Below are 22,338 nucleotides of genomic sequence, written 5' to 3'. Positions count from 1 at the left end.
CAAACATATATTGTATCTAGGATATACTGCAACATATCTAACATATATAGGACTGCTTGCCATCTAGGGGAGGGGGTGGAGGGAGGGAGGGGAAAAATCAAAACAGAAGTGAGTGCAAGGGATAATTTTGTAAAAAATTACCCTGGCATGGATTCTGTCAATATAAAGTTATTATTAAATAAAATAAAATTTAAAAAAATGCATGGGCAAAATTACAGAATTGGATAAAACAATATGTTTTATATGTAAGAACAAATGGTCAAAAATGTTAAGAGGAATCATGGGGAATTAGAGAACAAAGGCAATTACGTACAGTCAGAGTTGAAAGTTAGCCACCACTTCTCCAAACTCTTAGCTGCTGGATAAAAACTGAACAATGGAGCAGGATAGGATGCATGGAAGCAGCCCAGACGTTCTGTGCTCCACTCATTAGAGAAGAAAATTCTCATTTTCTGTCTATCTCTAGTCTCCATCTCCATCTCAAGAACACTTGCTATGGTCTCTGGGAGCAGAACTTGGACGTAATCTGGGCTCAGAACCTTTGGTGACCAGCCTATTGAAGCAAGATATCCTTTTTCAGTGGACTGGCCATGAGAGTTTCCGAGTTCACATTCCATCTCAGCACTTTATCCCCAAAGAATTTTAAGGCACATGAAGTGCAATATCTATTCTAGCCACCAGAGAGCAGATTAAGATCTGAATAACCATCTTATTACCCACAAAGAATGAGCAGAAGTTGGTTCTGAGGCCCTTTCTAGGCCCTTTGCACATAGGACAGGAGAGGCTTTTCCTTTCAGTGTTTTTGCTAGGGCTTCTTTCTTTCTTTCTTTCTTTTGTAAAAGTTTTTTATTTTCAAAATATATACATAGATAGTTTTCAACATTGTAAAACCTTATGTTCCAAATTTTTTTTCTCCTTCCCTCCCTCCCTTCAGTAGATGGCAAGTAATACAAAATATATTAAACATGAGAAGTTTTTCTATATATATTTCCACAGTTATCGTGCTGCATGAGAAAAATTAGATCAAAAAGGAAAAAAATGAAAAAGAAAACAAATTGCAAGTAAACAACTACAAAAAGAAGTAAAAATACTATGTTGTGATCCACACTCATTCACTCAGTCCAATATCGGGATGCAGATGGCTCTCTCCATCACAAGACTGTTGGAATTGGCTTGAATAGCTATTGAAAAGAGTCACGACTGACAGAATTAATTATTGTGTAATCTTGTTGTTTCTATGTACAATGTTTTCTTAGTTCTACTCATTGATTGAGTTTCTTTCAAAAATAAGGGTGCAATTTAATCCCATAAAAATTCGTGATTTATTTGGGTCATGCTCCCAACACACATAGAATTTCTCTCTCTTCTTCTATCACATGACAGTTGTAGGCTCTCTGGCATTTAAGTTACTATAATCCTCTGGGGCTAATCCCTTTCTCTTTGGTGCTCAAAGACTAGACAGAGCAAAGGTTGAACAAGGGCCCCTGTGGCTTATGAGAGACTTGACAGAAGGCAATATAAATGGCTGGCAGTGGCTTACCTAAATAGTCTGGAAGAAATGTTGTCAGAGTCTATTAGTCCAATTAGAATTGTGGCTCCAGGCCTTATACAACAGAAAAATGCTCCTTGGTTTGCTATATTTTAATGAATCATGTAGACTTGACATAATGAAGTTTATCCCAAGCATGGATTAAATATATAGTTTTTACAAATGACCAAAGAAGTAGAAAGATTAGAATCAAAATTCATTTTTTTAAATAATAGGTTTTTTCATTTTAAAAATATATGCAAAGATAGTTTTCAACATTTACTTCTGCAAAATCGTGTGTTCTAAATTTTTCTCCCTCCCTTTCCTCCATCCCTCCCCTAGATAGCAAATATCCAATATATGTTCAACATATATAATTCTCCTCTATATATTTCCACATTTATCATGCTGCACAAGAAAATTCAGATCAAAAAAGAAAAAAATGAGAGAGAAAACAAAAAACAAGCAATCAAACAACAAAAAAAGATGAAAATACCATGTTGTGATTCACATTCAGTCCCACCAATCCTCTTTCTGGATACAGATGGTTTTCTCCATCACAAATCTATTGGAATTGGCCTGAATCACTTCAAAATATTTTTTTTAAATCACCCCCACATTTACAACTTTTCCCAGAATCACTCTGTTCACACTCAATCTACACTCAAATTGATTATTATCAACACAGCTCAGATGCCTAGAACTACCAAGGAAAGTTGTAATTCCCAAGCTGAATTTGATGAATATCTTCAGCACTTTTCCATTCACAACTTGCTATCTCCCTGTATATTCCTACTCTTGGCAAATTAAATTATTCATTTGGATGGCTTGCTGGCAGTAACATCTGGTTCAAGGCTGCTAATTATAAAGACTCTAAATTACTTTTTTATGTGTGTGGTTTTTTTTTTTTAATCACTAGTGGAGTGGGTCAGTATACTCAAGCCAACAATAGAGAAAAACCCCTGTTACCTTCTTGTTCTTCCCTTTGAGATGCTACCCTTCAAAAGTTCCTAATAACTTACATCTCTCATTATTTCCATTTCTGACTCCTCTAGCCTTGAGCTTTTGTCCTCTTCTCTCAGATTTATAGGTAGGACTGGCCTGTAGTATAGGGGCCAAACATGGAAAGCTTATCAAATGGGAGAAGAGTAGGTATTACTCCACTAAATTCCCCCAAAACCTAATTTACCATCCAGGAAGGAAGTACACAGATAGACTGTCATATATCTACTAAGAGAGAGAGACATGATTTAAATCTAATTCTTTCCTTACTCTAGACCTCGCACTCTTTTCATTACATTGTATTGCCTCTTGAAGTCCATATCCCAAATGAGCACGGTTCTGAATGGGCATTTTATTGATAGAAGAATTCTGATGGCTCTCTGATGCTAGATTTACATTGGTCTTGTATCAAGGGAGCTTATTTTTACCATGAGATCAGCCGATTGATGACTTAGTCCCTACATCCCTTTTCCTGGCATTATCATAAATGATAACAGGGAGAACAACTGATATTTACATAGCTCTTCAAAAAGCTCTATGTGCATTATTTCATTTGAGTTCCGGGATAGCACTGAGAAATCGGTATATGGATATTATTATCTCCCTTTTGTGAGTGAGGAAACTGAGGGTTTTAGAGGTAAAATAATTTGTCTAACATCATACGGCTAGGAAGTATCTGAAGCAAGATTTGAATTCAGGTCTCTTTGACTCAATTCAAGCATCTTACCTACTTTACTTACTGTCTAATGAGATGATTACCTACCTCCTTCCACCTGTCTCATCCCCTACTCTCATCCACAAAAACTTTCCAAACACATGTACTTTGTCCTTCCTTAGGCTTCTCATCCTCTGAGATGTCACACCTTGAAATTACTTCCTCTCTTCTGCTGATTCTTTCCCCAGGTATTCTTTCAAGCAATGGTGAAAGGTGGAAGCAGATCCGACGTTTCTCACTCATGACCATGAAGAATTTTGGGATGGGGAAGAGAACTATTGAGGAGAGAGTCCAAGAGGAAGCCCAGTGTCTGGTGAAAGAGCTGCAAAACACAAAAGGTTAGTTTATACTGTTCATCTCCTGGGAATATGGTGTCTTCCCCGAGCACCCCAATTTCCAACTCCTGTGTCTAGCTGACCCCACTGACTGATAATATTCATTCGTGCAGTTATTCAATTTAGAAAGCATTTAATAATGCAATGCAAATAATGCAAGATAAATGTCGATCGAACAATTACCCAACATAAGACAGCTCTACCTTCAAAGAGATTACAATATATTCAGCCAATAGAACATATACAGAAATAAGCAAATACTACATGCAAATATATATACATATATATATGCATACACACATTTATCTGTTTATATGTGTCTGTAATAAGGTAATAAAAAAGTAATTTCAAAATGAAACTGGGATGCTAGCAACTGAAAGAATCCAAAAGCTTCTGTGTAGAAGATAACAGCTTAAAGGAAGCTAGAAATAACAAGAGACAGAAGAAAAGAGAAATTGAATTCCAGACATGATAGTCAGCCTATACTAAGGCACAGAGAGGTTAGAGATATAGGTGATGAAATGTTGTATATCAGGAATAGCAATTATTATCAAATACTTATGTCATAATTAGGATTAAAGGAAAGAGTCCAGGGAAAATATTAAGCCAATCTTTTTTTTTTTTCCCTGAGGCAATTGGGGTTAAGTGACCTGCCCAGGATCACACAGCTAGGCAGTGTTAAGTGTCTGAAATCACATTTGAACTCAGGTCTTCCTGACTTCAGGGCTAGTGCTCTATCCACTGCATCAACTAGCCACTCCATATTAGGCCAATCTTAAGAAATCTATAATCAATATTTATAACTGAAGTGGAGAGAAATCGAGTCACTGCCCTCTTAATGACAAATGACTATAAAGCTGTTTTTTCCTTGCTGGCTTCCTGGTGCATTAGCTCAAGCCTTGGACCCCACCTTCATCCTCAGTTGTGCTCCCTGCAATGTGATCTGCTCTATCCTCTTTAACCATCGTTTCAACTATGATGATGAGAAATTTCTGCACTTGATGAAAATGTTAAATGAAAATTTTAGGCTCTTAAACACACCATGGATCAAGGTAAGATGTGATTAGTCATTGAATTCCTGAAACTATTTGAATTGTGGGCAGGGGAGACATCAGCTCTCTGAGAAGTGCAGTCATAACCAAATCTGGAATAGGTCATACCATTATGGAATAAGAGTGGAGAAGTGACTATATGAATTTACTTTGCCCCATAGAAGAGTATTCTGTTTCCTTTTAATTTATATGAGGAGCTGACAAGGGTATTATGTGAAAGAAATTGAATTTGGGATTATTGACACAACCTCAGTTTCCAAAAGTCTCTGAGGTCCCACTCTATTTCTATAATTCTATGAATTTAGTACCATCCCAAATGGAAGCAATCCCAAAATCTCCAAAGGGAATCAAGTTGTGAGGAGAGAGCCACAGAATCCCAGGATCTCAAAGCTCTAAGAGATTAGACAGTCCATCCACCAACCCCGTCTTGGAAGTGCTGACTAGCCTCCCTCTCTTGGCATGGAATACCCTGTAGGACACTTTCAGAATGCCCAGGAGAGCCATTTCCTTACATGGTGACTGAGGATATATATTCAGCTATGAGATAGATCCTCCACCTCTAATCTGAAACAAAGAAATGGGATGGAGACAATTTCTGCCATAATGGAAAGCAACTAATGGTAAACATTATTTTTTCTTTATTAAATATTTTTCTGGGGTCATGGGGTGGGTTTATGTTTTCTGTCCTTTTAGCTCTACAATGTTTATCCTTCGCTCATAAAGCACTTTCCTGGAAGTCATAGGACCATCCATAAAAATATTATTGAAATTAGGGGTTTCATAATGAATCAGGTGAAGGAGCATGAAGAAATTCTGGATCCAAACAACCCTCAGGACTATATCGACTGTTTCCTCATCAGAATGCAACAGGTACAGTAGAAGCAAGAGTGCAACCTTTTGGCTGGAGCTGGAATGGACAATTCTGGGGCGTGGATAAGCCTTCATGTGAAACCATAATTTTCTTTTTTTTTTTTAAATTATTAAAGCTTTTTATTTTCAAAACATATGCAAGATTAATTTTTCAACATTGATCCTTGCATACCCTTGTGTTCCAAATTGAAACCATAATTTTCATTGAAGTCCTTTTAGGACAAGGAAGAGATGCTTGGAAACCACAATCCAGGCAAGAGGCAGAGTCCCTGGTGCTCCAAGAAGACCTGCTACTGGTATTAGGATAGTCCAAAGAGAGGATATTACTAGGCCAGGTCATTTCAAGAAAACAAGGCAATTAGGTGTTATAGTAGAGTTCTTGAGTGAGGATTATGAAAATCTGAGTTCAAATACCATCTCATATAAATAAAAGTGTATGTGTGTACATATATGTGTATATTATATATATATACATATACATGTACATATATATGTGTGTATATACATTATATAAATATACATACATACATATATATATATATATATACATACACACACACACACACATTCCATTCACACACATATTCAAATAAATATGCTTGTTAGATGACCCTACGCAACCTAATATCTCTGAGTCTTAGTTCCCTCCAATATGCAAAAATGTTTTTAAAAAATGAAATAATGTTAATACCTAATTAAGAGAGTTATTATGGAAATCAAGTGAAATGATACAGATAAAATAATTTGTCAACCTTAAAAGAACTCTATAGATATTAAGTTTTATTATCAGAGAAAATAATAATTCTAAATACTCCATTCCAGTAAAGGAAAGAAATGCAGATGAAAATCTGCAGACCTAAAACTATCTTCCCTAGTAATTTTGGCCTTTTCTTCCCTTAGATAAAAATCAATTATCTATATATTGATTTGACAGTTTTAAATATACAATTGCACACACTTTAGAAAATTTTAGTACATGAGGTTATACTATTTATATACACATATGCACTTATATACACATATCCTAATTTTGTTACCAAGTGTTCTTGTAAAGTTCCTTCATGAGGTATATCATTGTAACTTCCATTCATTCCCAAATCCCTACCTGGGCTCAATGTTGTAGCTGGAAATCGTCTCCCTGCCAAATATTCAGGATTCCATAAATTAGATCATTTTCTGTAAAAATTATACTTAAAGCCCTTTAAAAGGGGCAGTAATGTATTATATATATTGATTATACAAGGAACCCCAGTTTATATCCAAAGAAGAAAAAAAATTATGTCATAATAAAAAAATGAGATTTAAAACTTTCATACATTAATTATAATTAATAAAGACCACTTCATTAACAATTTGTCATCTTAGACTTCAGAAGAATTGTTGACAAATAATGTAGATGTTCCAAGTCCTTGGATAGACTTTCTTTTCCCCATATGTATGTACGTATATGTGTATTTATAGATAGAGATAAATGAACATGTGGATAGAGATGGATGGGTAGGGGGCATATAGATAAATGGATAGATATAAAGAGAGACAACTTTGTCCTCCAAGCTTACTTTTAAATATTAGAAGGGGAGAGAACCTCATAGCATAAAGGTTCAATCTATTTCCTCCCCACAGTCATCAGGTCTTCTCTACTTGAAATCATTATATCTATATAACCATTATTTAAATATATTCATAAAGGTCTCATTTAATCATATTACATGTAAAGGGGCCCCAAACTAGGAGATCTTTGGAATTTTACATGTTTGTTTCTTCTTTGATTCATCTAATAGTGCTATTGTTTTCAGGAGAAAATGAATCCAGAGTCAGATTTCAGCTATCAGGAATTGCTGTCTACTGCGTCTAATTTATTTGCTGCCGGTACAGAAACAACAGCCACCACTCTAAGATACGGGCTTTTACTGCTCATGAAATACCCAGAAATACAAGGTAAGAGAAACAATTAGCTGTGATCTACACAATTGAGAAGACATCAAGATGGGAGACCTCATGCTAAGCCCTGGCCTTGGTCCTGATTCCTTATTGTGAGCAGCAATATTACATCTGGTAAGGCCTTAAAATAGCAGCTGCTTAGCACAGCTTAGCACATGCTTGTTGGTGTCACAGGGGAAATTTAACCAATAAGTAAAACGAGACCATTTCTCTGAGTATAATATCACTTATTAATAAGGACATGTAATCTACTAAGAAAGGACACATCAATGACATGTCTCCATTTGTGCCAAAGACCCTGAATGAGAGTAGTGGGGTCTTTTATACCTGGTTCTTTCTTTGTTTTGATTGACCAAACAGCATATCATTGGGACCTCCCCCTGGCAATCCTAATTGGTGAACATTTTAATGAGGAGGTTGGACAAGAGTTCTCTTTATTGTTGTTTAGTCTTTTTTTTTCTTCAATTCTGTCTGACTCTTCTTCACCCCATATAGGATTTTTTTTTTTTTTTGAGAAAGGTATTGGATTGGTTTGGCATTTCTTTTTCCATTCATTTTAAAGATAAAGAAAACTGGGGCAAACAAGAGTAAATGATTTGCCCAGGATTCACATTACTAAAAACTGTCTAAAGTCAGATTTTAACTCAGGAAAATAAGTCTTCCTGACTCTATATCCAGCATTCTTATCCACTGCATGATGTAGATGTCCTAAGAGTTTTCAGCAACTCCCTATCTTTGGAAGGGGAAAGGCAGTGGGTTGGCCCTCAGATGTGGCTAATTGTACCCCCTTCTAACTCCTAAGGAATTTGAATTATCGGTTGATTGTTAATTGGTTGTTGTTCTTCATTCTTGAAGAGAACCAAATTGTCATCACTGTGTCAAAGTCAACTTACAGTTGATCAAACGAGCTTCTGATGCTCTGTCACAGATGAGGCATGAATAGTCCATATGAACCTTTGGAGTTCATTTTCTAACTTTGTGCATCTTGTGTTTCTTTTGAGATACTTCAATTCTGCTTTTCTCATAGAGCACAGCATCTTCTCTGGTGACAGCACGCCATAGTGGGCAGTCCTAAGCCAGTGTCTCCATGTCACACAATGAATTTCAAAACTCTTAAGAGAGACTTTGAGAGTGTCCTTGTAACAAATTTTTTCTATCCATCATGTAAAAACTTACCCTATGTGAGATCTCTATAAAATACTCTTTTTGGTAAGCATACATTTGGCATTCAAACAATGTACCCACCCCAACAGAGTTGAGTTCTCTGCAGTAGATCTTGAATGCTTGGCAGTTTAGTTCGAGAAAGGACCTCATTGTCTGATATCTTGTCTTGCCAGGTGATCTTCAGAATCTCCCTAAGACAATTCAAATGGAAGAGATTCAGTTTCCTAACATGATGCTGTCCAGTTTCACAGGCACATAACAGTGAGGTCAACACAATAGTTTCAGCTTCCCTCATGGCTATTTTGGAACAAAATCCATCTATTTCACTGGGGGAAATTTTCATATGCTTAGGGCAGACACCACTCTAGTTCATTATAGAGTTTGAAACCCGTTGGTTACCCTTAACCTGGTTGACTTACCTGAGGTGTAGCTGCTGTGCATACTATGACTTCTTGAAGCCACAGGTGAGAGTTAAATGGATCAGGTAGACACTAAAATGGAAAACGGCCCTCAAAAGGACTCAGCAGGAAGTACTAACTTCCCTGAACACACCCTACACCCCAAATTGCTAGTAATCTTACCTAGAAAAACATAAGCCATCTCAATCAGATTTTCACTGACTTGTTCTCCCCTTTGGAGACCAGGTCACCTCAAACTTCAATGAAGCAAGGAAAAGTTCATACTTGTAGAGGGTAGGAAACCAGGGTTCTATTTAGAGAGAAAACAGAAGACAAAGTCCCCTTTGATTGGGGCCCAGACCAAACTAGTTAATCATATCACTCAGTCATGCCCTTCAGAGACTGCTAGCCTTTTCAGGAGTGAAGTCTTGACAAAAATAAGAGGAAAAAAGATAGATCATAAATTAATAATTCATTACTAATATAATAGTTGAATATTAATTCCTTTTATTGTTGAACTACATGCAACTCATAATTAAGGATTTTGTTACTATTATTTTTTATTGTTGATCATGGTAATGATGAGGATGAGGATTCTTTCAGAACTGAAAGTAGCTGAGTCCCAAAGTTAGTTAGCAACAGTTTAGAGTCACCAATTTTATAAATTTTTTCAAAGCATTTTTATTTAAGGATTTGAGTTTCTTATTCTATCTCTTTCTCTTATCTTCCTCCCCTCTCCCTAAGATGATAAGTAATCAGATACATGTGCAATTATATAAAATATTTTGGTATTAGTCAAGAAAAAGTAAAATGCAAAAAAAAAAAAAAGAAAGTGAAAAATGGCATGTCTCATACTGTATTTAAGCAATATCAATTTTTTTTCTATGGAGATAGATAGTATAATTCATTATTAGTTCTTTTCAATTGTCTTGGATCATTGTATTGCTAGAAATAGGTAAATTATTCACAGTTCTTCACCAAATAATATTGCTGTTTCAGTGTTCAGTGGTCTCCTGGTTCTGCTTATTGTTTACTTCATGGAGGTCTTTTTTTTTTTCTGAGACAATTGGGGTTAATATTGCTAGGAAGTATTAAGCATCTGAGACCAGATTTGAACTCAGGAACTCCTGACTTCAGGGCTATCTATACTACGCTATCTAGCTGTCCCTTCAAGTAAGTCTTTTCAGATTTTTATAGCACAATAATATTCCAATGCAGTCATATACCACAGTTCATCAAACCAATTATTCCTAAACACATTATAACAAAAGGTGATCAAGACTGAGAACCATGAGATCCCAGTTATAATCTTTGCTCTGACAATATCTTGGCGATAAAGCCTTAATTTTTCTTAGTCTCACTATTCTCATCTATAAAATAAGCTAAATGCTGAGGATTTTCCAAGATTTAATTTCCTAAAAATTAATATTACGAAAATAGAAGCAGCAAGATAGTCTAAGGAAAACAGGAATTCTTAACTTTTTTGGGTCATGGATATTTTGGAAGACTGTTGAATCTTGAAATAGCACAGTGGACAGAGCATGGTCCTGAAGTCAGGGGCATCTGAATTAAAATCCTAGAGAACATTATATTTTAGAGAAGAACATTATATTTTGGCACCCAAACATGGGACAGACACAATCCTGATTCCAGTGGAAAAGCCTCCAATTCTGATCTCAGTGGAAAAGCCTCTGATCCTGATTTCAGTGGAAAAGTCTCCTTGACCCAGAAATTAGAGTGAGAACAAAAATAAACAAGGAAATTTTGTTAAAGGGATAAAATAGTATTTCAGCTAAAATGGGACAGATATTTAGCAAATAGCCTTCTTGTCCAATTCAAGGAAAATGTGTAGAGAGCATTGTCAGACTTATGAAAAGTCAAGGTTTGATTATAATTTGGAAGCAGATCACTGAACTTTTAGAAACTATACAGTACACATCTCCTTAGTTCTCTATGGGAAAAGAATTGGATCCAGAAGAGTGGAAATTAGCAACTTTGTCAATTTTACAGTAAAAATGGACCTGACTCAATTTCCAAAGACACACTTAATACATATAATTTTATACAACTGGCTTTAGGAAATTATATAAGTTATAGAATAAGGAAAAAGAAGAAAGAGCAGGAGGGGAAGGTGCCAACTAAACTAGATGAAAAGGATGAAGAATCAGCTAAGAATGGAGTTAAGTACAATTCTGAGTGTGGCACTTCACAACAGGAGCATTTCCCAGCCCCTGACCCACCTCCCTCAATTAATCCTTCATGGGTGGAGGGAGAAGGAGGAAAGGAAGAGGCAGAAACACAATCAGCATCTCCCATGAAGCAGCCTTTGACAAGATTACAAAAGGCATTGGTTAAGGCAGAAAATGAAGGACAGGATGTATCTGATTTTATAAATGCATACCCTGTGATTGAAGAGCTTGACTCTTCAGGTCAAAAAAGGAGAAGATACACTCCTTTTGATCTGGAAAAAATTAAGGATTTGAAAAAGGGCTGCACTTTTTAAGTTACTAGATAATTTGTCTTATGAAATCTTAGTGACTGGAAATCTAGAGCAAGGACATGTTTAGAACCTGGACAAAACTTATTGTGGCTTTTGGAGTATCATGGATTATGTAGGATTCAAGCCCAATGAAATAGGCAAACTGGAGTTAACATACAAATCAATTTTGACCAATTAGCAGGTGAAGGTCAATATGCAGAGAATTCAGCACAGATTAATTACCCCATAACAGTTTATGAGCAGATCACTGCTACAGCAACAAAAGCTTGGCATTCTCTCCCACAGAAATATGGAGGTAAAGCCTTCACAAAAATAGAGCAAGGTCCCAATGAACCCTTTGTGGATTTTGTGAGACGTTTGCAGAGAGCTGTCACAAGAACTATTGGAGAAAATGCAGCTGCAAGAATTATGATAAGACAACTGGCTAAGGAAAATGCTAATGAGGTTTGCAGAAGAATTATATGGGGACTACAAAAAAGATGATCCTTTAGAGGAGATCATAAGACACTGTGCTACAGTGGGCACAAATGCTTATTATACCCAGATTATGATGAACATGGGAAGACAGGGTCCCTCTTGGCAAGGAACTTCTAGAGAAACTCATGGATGTTTTCAGTGTGGAAAGATAGGATATCTGACAGCTCATTGTATGTAGGGAATAGAGTGAGAAGACAGGGTGAGAGAATAAAACCCAAAACCCCATGTCCAAAATGTAACTGAGGCTTCCACTGGGCCTCAGAATGTAGATTGACCCAGGGAAATGAGAGGCAGGGCCCAGCTCAATATATCATACAAAAGTAAGGTGGGGCATGATGGCAGCTGAGTTTATACCCAGAGAGTCTTTAGAAGTTCAGATTCTGATGTGATCAATCCACTGAAAAGCATTCAGATAGCAGAAAGGGATTACAATTGGGGAGAATACAGGCTTTTTAAAACAACAGGGCATTGTCCAGTGCAAACAGCTCCAATGCAATTGACAGGTGATGAGGAGAGATTTAGAAAGTAGTAAATAGAAGGGACTAGATAGGTTAACTGCCTAGGAGAGAGGGTTTACTTGTATTCCTACAGATGGAGAAGGAAACAGATGGGTGGCAATGAGCACCTGGAGAGAGATGGAAAAGGAGAAAAACCTTAAAACAAAGGAGAGGATCTAAGAACAAAATCTGCAGGAATCATTGGATTCCCTAATACAAAATGAAACTGTTGCAGGACTTGAAAACCAGCAGGAATCATTGGATTCCTTGAGATGAAAAATTGTTGATAAGACTATTGCAGGACTTCAAAACTTGCAGGAATTATTGGATTCCCGACACATGAAGTAATGGACAATAAATTCCTTTTGAACTATTTCTAGGACTTATGAACATGTATAATTCCTCATTTTGATTCATGTTATTTGTTACATCACTACTAGCCTGTGTTACTATGTGCTTATGTAATTTATGTAATTATGTGTAATACCTCCCATATTGATGGATTTATGTATACCTGTTTCAAGTGAGCCCCCTCAGAAATCTGCTAATCTGATTTGATTTCCCATTTCCTTTGGTGTTTTCATCTCCCTTCCTGAGACATCAGGGAAGGCATGATCACCTTCTTTTATGGTGTTTTCACTTCCTTTTTGAGCAGTCAGAGAAGGCGTGATCACCTTCTTTTGAGGGGTTCTCACCTCCTTGAGAAGTCAGGGAGGTCATGACCACCTATGTTCAAAATCAAAAGAAAGCAGGAGATGTTATGGGCCAGAACTTGAAACAAGGGGCTAAGTCAGTGGAATTGATAGAGACAATAGTTATCTAATTTAGCATGATTCAATATGATTGATCTGATTCTATAAGGAGATGTTATAGGACAGAACTTGAAACAGGGTACTGAATGGAATTGAGGAGATAATAATTGAATCTAGTTTAGAAATGATTTAATCCTATAACCAATAATGATTTCCTAGTGATATAATGATTGGAGTATACTCAGTGTACAGCATATAAGCAAGAAGCTCTCAGGGCCAGACCCACAAGCCCACTCTCAGAAGTGGAGTCAGATTCATCCCAACTTCTACCTTTGTTCTGGCTGGAGATATTTGGAGGAAGAGAGGCTGAAGCTGGCAGAGGCAAAGGACTAGTGGCAAGAGCTCTCAGAACCAAGGAGAGAGATAGGCCTGTAAGAAAGTAACCAGGTCCAAGGAAGGACTTAAAAGGAGACAATAAAGGTTTTAGACTTCAACTCCTGGATGCATTTGGGGTGATTATTACACTGAATTAAAATGAAGGCTGCCTGTAGAAGCCCCCCAAGAAATCTGCTCCCAGAGAACATTATGTTTTAGAGAAGAACATTATACTTAATAGCTGTGTGACTTGGGACAAGTCACTTAACCCCAATTGCCTAGCAAAAAAAAAAAAATTAAATTAATATATATTTTAAAACAAGTTTATGCACCTTAGGTTAAGAAATGCTACTCTAGAAAAATAGATCATGCACAGAAGTATGAATAAGAATGGGTAATAATTTCATCTCATTGTAATGTGTGTTGATCATCTACATTGGACATTGATACTTTGCAAACAATTTCATAAAAATTAGGAAAAACAACAAGGAGGTGATTCAAGGAAATTCCAATAAACTTGTGATAGAAAAAGCCATCCGCATTTAGAGAGAAGGATATGGAGATTGTGTGAATCACAGCATGGTATTTTCACTTTTGTTGTTGTTTGTTTGCTTGCTTGCTTGTTTTTTTTTCCTTCCCTTTTTTTCCCCTTTTGATCTAATTTTTCTTGTACAGCATGATAAATGTGAAAATAAATTGTTTAAAATTGCACATGTTTAATCTATATTGAATTGCTTGTTGTCTGGGAGAGTGGAAAGATGAGGAGGTAGGGAGAAAAATTTTGAACATAAGGTTTTGCAAAGGTGAATGTTGAGAACTCTCTTTGCATTAATATCTGCATTGTACTTTGCATGTATTGCATATGATATAATAAATTGCATAATAATATAAAAAGCTATTATAAAATTGAAAAAAGTTAGGAAAAAAGATCCAGTCTTTGATAAATACATATATACATACATACATACTTATATACATATTTACACATATAGATACATATGCACACATATATACCTTTTGAGATGGCATTTATAAAAATACAAATCAATAAAAGCATAACAACCTATACTTTGGAGATTCATAAAACACCACTACTTATTAGTTAATCAAGAGACTAATGTGTGTAGGGTACAGTGTTGTTCCAGGCTTGAGGGAGATGCTAAATTTGAGTAAGACATAGTATTTCTTCCTGAGGAGATTAATCGCTACTATCCTTTGACAACATCAGCTGGTTGTTAAGTAAATGGAGTGCCAGTCTGCAATCAGGAACTTAGGAGTTTAAATCTGTTCTTGAGTAGTTACTAGCTATATTATTTCATACAGATCACTTAAATTCTGTTGCTTCAATTTCCTCATCTGCAAAATGAGCATAATAACAACACATATCTTGCAGTTATCAAATAAGATAATAATTATAAAGCATTTAGTACAGTTCTGGCACATAGTAAGCATTCCATGCATATTAGTTGTTATGACTCTTCATTAACACTAATTTTGTTGCTGTGAAGCTCACTCCTAAAATCTCTAGCATCTTTTCTTCTCCTGCATTACTACTACTTCAAAATAGGTCTACATCACCTCATTTCCAGGCTATCACAACAGCTTGCCAATAGTATCCCTACTTCAAATCTCTTCTCACTCCCACCCCTTCTCCAATCAGCTATCAAATTAGTCTTCCTAAAGCACAGATCTATCTTAACCCTCCCAACTCAATACATATGAGTGGCTTCTATTTTACCTTCACAATCAAACACAAAATCCTCTACAGGAATTTTAAAGCCTAAGGTTGCATTAAGACTTCTGAATTATGCTGTATCTTATTTGTATTATAAAATTGTAAGATTTGTATTTTGTCTATTTCATCAGACTGAGCGCCATCAGAGAGCAAACTATCTTCTTCCTTTCTGTGTGTTTTCACCATCTAAAACAATGCCTTTTATGCTTAATAAATAAATATGTATAATATATACTATAAATTAAAATATTTTAAAATACAAAATAAATATATACAACATATAGTGTAATATGTAATATATAATAAATATATGATAATTAATATATAATGTATAAATATATGTAATATAAAATATGAATAAGTGGACACTTAATAAATACTGTTGATTGACTAACCAATAAACATGCTCATTAGACTTTGCAACCATCTGAGTTATTCACTATTATTCATCTCAATATAGCCAAAGTTCATGAAGAAATAGACCGAGTGGTTGGCTCAAGCAGGAGACCCTCCATGCAGGACAGAATCAAGATGCCCTATGTGGAAGCTGTTGTTCATGAGATACAGAGATATATTAGTCTTCTCCCCTTCAGCATTCCACGAACAACAACTCAGGACATCCACTTCAGAAACCATGTGATTCCCAAGGTCAGATATGTTTATTTTCATTATGATTTTCACAAGGCACAAAAACACCTTGCAGTGGGCATAAAATGTCAGCTCTATCTGCTTATTATGTCACATACAGGTGCTTAGAGAAGCATGAAAAAGAGAGCTGGCCTCTCAAGGCAAGGGGAGCTATGTTCATGTCCTGCTTTTAACCACTCTGGCTATGGTAACACATCTTGGGCAACTACCTTATCTCTCAGGGCCCCAGGCATCTAAAACTCTAAATTGTAGAGTATATATCTACATGGGCAGAAGGAATTTCTTCAACAATCTCAACTCTGATTCCCTGTAGTGATAAGATGACAGGTCCACTTCCTTGCCAAATGAGGAAAGAAGAAAAGCAGTATGTTATATTGGCTCTGCCCCAAATCTGAAAGTTAGGGATCTAGGAAGTAATTTTGGTTTTATCACCCAGTAGAAGTATAACTAAGGATGTCACATCTTCCTTCTGGGTCTTGATTTCATCTATGTGAAGAATGGGTTGTATAGGTGGTCTCTAGTTTCCAATACTGGATAGTATTCATAATCTGGATGGACTTCCATCTCATTAAGTAGAGTTAAAGTAAATCATTTTTAGCAAGAATGATATAGGAGCTGAGATCTGTTGTTTTCTTGTGGTAAGAGTAGGAAAAGAGACTAGAAAACCTGCTACCAATTCCTATGGGTAAGGAGTGATGAGGTGAGCTATGGATGGCCTGGACATGGTCATAACAGTTTCATCACAAAAGAATTGACAGGAAGGGTCTATTGTATGATGACTATTTCATGCTGGAAAAATATGAAACATTAATTAGCATTTAATTAACTTTAATATGTTAGCATATTTTATGTTAAAAAAATTTTGGGGGGGATAAGCCAGTATCCTAATATTGAAAGCAGAGTCTTTAAAAACATCAAAGGTATGTACAAAACTTCTCTCCATCTTCCATGAATTTCATAGGTCAATATTGTATTTAAACTATCAGCTTCTGCATGTTCTATCAAAATCACTTTTTGAAGAGTGGAGATATCACCAGATAGAATGCTGGCAAATGAAAAGTCTTTATTTAAGCCATTTACTCTCAAAAACATGTTTGGAATTTACTCATATTTCATCTACCTTAAATGTATATACCTTAAACAGTTCATGTTAGACATTTTATGATACATTTATACATGACAGTATCCCAGTTACAACCTTAATTTTTTGATTCCAGGACACGATTGTATTCCCAGTGCTTCACTCCATCCTGTATGATAAAAAAGTTTTTCCCAACCCATACCAGTTTGACCCAGAGAACTTCTTGACCAAATCTGGTGACTTTCAGAAGAATGACCACTTCACACCTTTCTCTTTGGGTAAAAATAATGCATGCTTCTGTCCATTTGTCAATTTCATTGATTACACCATAGTAAAGTTTTTGATAATCAAACTCCAAAGGGGATTGATGTAATTGTTGGAAACATGGAAGTATTCAGACAGATTGGATACAATACAGGTTAGTATTTAGTACATTTAGACTCAGAAGATCATGGTTTAAATCTCAGCTTTGATTCTTCTAATGATGTGACTATGGTCAAATAACTTAACCTCTAAGCCTCAGTTCCTTCACATGTAAATATAAAGATGCTAATACCTAAATCTTATAGTTGTTACGGGAAAAGTGCTTGGGAAACATTAGTGCCCCACATAAAGTGAATTATTATTATTTATTATTATTATCATTAATTTATACAATTAATTGATTGATTAAATTAATAAATTGAATTAAAATAAATCGGATCAGATGAACTATTCAGGGATTAAGATATTGTTTAGTGATAACAATTGTACTAATTTAAAGGTAGGTATAGGAGTTTAGTACTTGCTGATTGATTGATAGTTAAGAATGCTGAATTTGAAATCAGAAGAAACTGGAATTTTAATCCTATTTCATACATATATTAATTATGTAGCTATGTGTAAGTCATTTAATCTGAACCTCAGTTTTCAACTCTAAAGAATGGGAATAATAATTCCATTGGTACTTGCTTTACAAAGTTACTGTGAGGATAATACTGTCAACTATTCTAGAACATTAATTCCTATATAAATGTCAAATTTTGTTCTTTAAATGACTCAGCCATTCTCAACATCCATATTCAAAGAGAAGCCACATGTGAGGCATAACAAACAGAAGCCTGATCTTGGTGTCTGAAAGTCCTAGGATAAAGTTATGCTTCAGAAACATAGTCATTTTGTATCTCTCTGTGTGTCTATGGAGAAGGTCACTTAACTTTTCAGGTCCACAGGAACTTTTTTTTTTTTTAAATTCTCACTTATCAAGGATTTGCTCACCTGTATCTGTGAAGGGAATCATGAAGTCATGGGTCCAGTCACAGGTCTCCCCCACCCTGTACATGACCTGTTTCTCAAGATCACAAAGGTTTTTACCCATCTACCTCCTTTTCCCTCAAACGTTGCTTTTTAACTATTGTTTATTCTCAAAAAAAATCACAGATTTTCAATTATCTTGAAAATACTATATAAGAATGTCATTTATGACTTGAAATACATGTCAAAAGCACCTCAGCCCCCTGAATTAGCACGTACTTCCTTCCCTGCTTATTTGACAATAGGATCATTAGTTATACTTGGCCTCTCTAGAATAAGATGGTTCACTGTGATCTCCACTGATCATCAGTGAGAATGTAACTTAACATAACTCGCCACATCTCTCCAATTATTTTTAAACAAAATGTTTTAAGTCTCGCTCTTTTAAAAAAAAATGTTTATTATAGCTTTTATTTACAAAATATATGCATGGGTAATTTTTTAGCACTGATCCTTGCAAAATCTTCTGTTCCAAATTTTCCCCTTCTTCCCCCCACCCTCTCCCCTAGATGGCAAATATTCCACTACATGTTAAAATATATATTAAATCCAATATATGTATACATATTTATACAGTTATCTTGCTGCACAAGAAATATCAGATCAAGAAAGAAAAAAAACCTGAGAAGGAAAACAAAAATGCAAGCAAACAACAACAGAAAGGGTGAAAATGTTAAATCTCTCTTGATGATACCATTGAATTAAATGGCTATTATGAAGCAGATCCTTTGGTTCTTTTAGGAAAACGCAACTGTCTTGGAGAGAGTCTGGCTCGGATGGAGGTGTTTCTGTTTCTGACCACTATTCTACAGAACTTCACCTTGAAGCCTTTGGTGGATCCAAAGGAAGTTAACATCACCCCTCTCATGAGTGGACTTCTCAATCTCCCACCAATTTATAAATTATCTCTTCTTCCTAGATAATTGATATCTTTTTGGCTGCAATTTCATTACTTTGTTCCCACAGCACAGTCAATTTCTGTTTCATATGATATTCTTGATATTTAGTCTTAGAATGAAGCTGCTATCCTCTTCAAGGTAAGAATAGTGTGTAGAGAGGCCCTGCAAGAGTATATCTATACAAGACAAAAGAACAATGGAATCACCACAGCCTAACATTTAGCCTAATATTCTTCTTTGGCAGCAGCAAAGAACTGCATCAAAGGGAAGTTATATGCTCAGTTTAAGATTTCATCTCCAATTTAAAGTTTTGGAAAATTTGCAAATTGTCCTTCATGACCTGGTCATTGTTTCTAAATTTTGTTATGTACTATATACAGAGAAATAAAGGAATCATATCTTAGAATTATTTTTATCCCAAAAGCCTTATTTTCCACAAAACTGTAAATATGTGTATGTGTATATGTATATATGTGAGTATGTATACACATAAATATTTTTATATACATGTATATATAATACATATAAAAAATATACACATCTGTCTATCTCAGTGGTTCTCAAAGTAGGTCTAGAGAATCCTGGGGAACCCTTTTAGAGAGTCTACAAATTCAAAAATAGTTTTTATTTCCAATATGGTAAATGTCTAAATATAATCCAGATAAACAAAAAACGCTTTGGAGAGATCCTCAATAATTTTTAATAGGATAAAGAAACTGAAACTGAAAACAAAAGTTTGAGAACCACTGGTCTATCTTATCTATCTATCATAGTCTACCATCTCAGAATCAGGCTTCTATATCTGCTTATCAGTGTTCTAGATTACTCATTGATTTGTAATGGAGTATCTCTATTACCTTCATCTCAAGCCCTGACATACTGGATTCCCTCTCTTCCCATTATTATTAGCAGCATTAAGGTATAGTCCCTGGCACAAAACAAGCACTTAATCGATGTTTTTTGACTACTTGTTTTGTGCTAGTGAGTAGCCCCAGTTCTATTTAATCACATTAAATTAATTTTCTAGAAAGGGAATTAGCTTCAAAGATACAGCAAGATTAAAATATAAACTTTACCTCAATATACCAGGACATAGATTTTTTTTCTACACTACCTTGGTCCCTAAGTAAAATAGACTTATTCTTAAAACAGTTTTTGTATTTGTGTACTTTGTATTTTGTATTTGTGTATATATCTCAATCTACATACATATTTGCATGTGTGAGTATACGTGTATATATTCACATATATGTACATAACAAACATATGTGTGTATCAATGTACAGGTATATTATATTATGTGTATATGAATTCACCATCTATAAATTCACATTTATTACTCTAGAAGAAATCTCGTGAAAAGATGGAGAGATGTGTGATATAAAACAACATATTTAAGTGGATTCAAAACTAGTTGAATAGTGGGAACCAAAGCATAGAAGTTAGTTTTTCCACTTCACTTTAGGAAAAAAAGCAATTAGGGGCAATTAGGTGGTGCAGTAGATAGAGCACCAGCCCCAAAATCATGAGGATCTGAGTTCAAATGTGATCTCAGACACTCAACACTTCCTAGCTGTGTGACCTTTGGCAAGTCACTTAACCCCAATTGTCTTAGCAAAAAAAAAAATTAATAAAGAGCCTCACATTACCATTTCCTTGACCATGATACATGTAAGTTATCGACAAAAGTGTTAATGACACATGTATCATGTACATGTGTCATTAACACTTTTGTCGATAACTTACATAATATCCAAGAAGGAATACTTACAACTTTTGCACAAGACAGGAAATGGAGAGGGATACTTAGTGAACACTTAGGATTCAAAACAATCTTGCTACTTTATGTCAACTTTAATCAAAATTCCATTTAAGAAAGACAGACTTAGGAAGTATCCATGGGTTTATTTTTCCTTAGGCAGATATGTATATATGGGAGGACAGTTGGAACTGAGCTTGGAGCAGGCATAGGCAGCAGGGGTTATAAAGATAAAAACCACAAGTGACAGGATGTAATCGCACAGTGCTCTTATCGAGTTATCTCTGGGTTGGGCTGTCTTTTGGAAGGCATATCTTGGCCTGTATCTGGTGTGGCCACTGGGCTGGGGCTCCTCAAGAGCCAGTCTGAGTTGATTCTGCAGCATAGCAGGGGGAATTCCAGGTTCAGCGTGAGAATATTGCAAGGAATTTCTGATGTGTCTAATTTAAGGAATGTTCAGTTTCTCTCCTGTTTCTGATTTCCAGATCATTCTGGGTTCCTTTGCAATAGCAGGAAGCTTGAGCTAATCAAGATGGTTAGTAAACCACAACTCTGACAAGAGAATCTCCAATGAGGTCCAGAAGAATCAGATATGACTGAATATCTATTGAACATGCAACTGTTTCAGTTTCACAGTCAGAACACTGGGTTGTATCTCACAAGATGCAGCGTATTAGAAATGAATATAAAATATTATAACTCAATTTAAAAGAATCCAGCTCCCCAAGGATAAGATGAAGAGCACATAACTGGACAGCAGTTTGTCTGGAAAAGGTTTTAGAGCATTTAGTTCCATGAGAATCAATAGTATATATATATATATATATATATAAAACCATTTAATTCAATTTTAGGCTTCATTAGGAAAAGCCTAGTGTCCAGAACTGAGATGATAGCCCAGTTGTATTCATCACACCAGGACAGAACTGTTAAGTCCTAGGCTCCTTCCCATTGAGGAAAATCCTTGATAAGGAGGAGTACTAGAGAGGACCACCAATGAAAGCTCTTTATATCACACAATGGGAGGAATCTATTAAAGGAACTGAGGATGTTTAGCCTAGAAAAAGATAATGATGTAGAGAGGGCAATGCTGGCCATCTTCCAGCATCTGAGAGGTTTTGCCAGCAATGAAAGAAAGGATTGATTTGTTCTGTGTGGCTCCAGAGGCAGAATTGGAGGCAAGCCCCAGACTTGTTCCTAAGAATTAGAGGTGTCCCAAAGCAGAAGGGGCTGTCTCTGTAGAGAGTGGGATCCCCCTCAATAGAGGCCTTTGAACCAAAGGCTAGAAATCCATTTGGCAGCTTCTTAAGGGGATTC

At 35.7% G+C, this 22,338-nt stretch overlaps 1 protein-coding gene across 1 annotated transcript in view; it reads left to right on the top strand.

The window, feature by feature from the left end:
• LOC127551783 (cytochrome P450 2C23-like) overlaps nucleotides 1-20,413 on the top strand; it is a 31,439-nt gene extending 11,026 nt beyond the window's left edge. The window contains exons 3-9 of the mRNA XM_051981856.1: nucleotides 3,434-3,583; nucleotides 4,472-4,632; nucleotides 5,326-5,502; nucleotides 7,299-7,440; nucleotides 15,802-15,989; nucleotides 17,207-17,348; nucleotides 19,105-20,413. Of these exons, the coding sequence (XP_051837816.1) occupies nucleotides 3,434-3,583; nucleotides 4,472-4,632; nucleotides 5,326-5,502; nucleotides 7,299-7,440; nucleotides 15,802-15,989; nucleotides 17,207-17,348; nucleotides 19,105-19,286 (1,142 nt within the window). The 3' untranslated portion in view covers nucleotides 19,287-20,413. The remainder of the gene's footprint in view (nucleotides 1-3,433; nucleotides 3,584-4,471; nucleotides 4,633-5,325; nucleotides 5,503-7,298; nucleotides 7,441-15,801; nucleotides 15,990-17,206; nucleotides 17,349-19,104) is intronic.
• The last annotated feature ends 1,925 nt before the right edge of the window (nucleotides 20,414-22,338 follow it).

Source organism: Antechinus flavipes, chromosome 2, assembly GCF_016432865.1.
Source record: "Antechinus flavipes isolate AdamAnt ecotype Samford, QLD, Australia chromosome 2, AdamAnt_v2, whole genome shotgun sequence".
NCBI lineage: Eukaryota > Metazoa > Chordata > Mammalia > Dasyuromorphia > Dasyuridae > Antechinus > Antechinus flavipes.
This window is presented reverse-complemented; position numbering and strand designations above follow the sequence as displayed.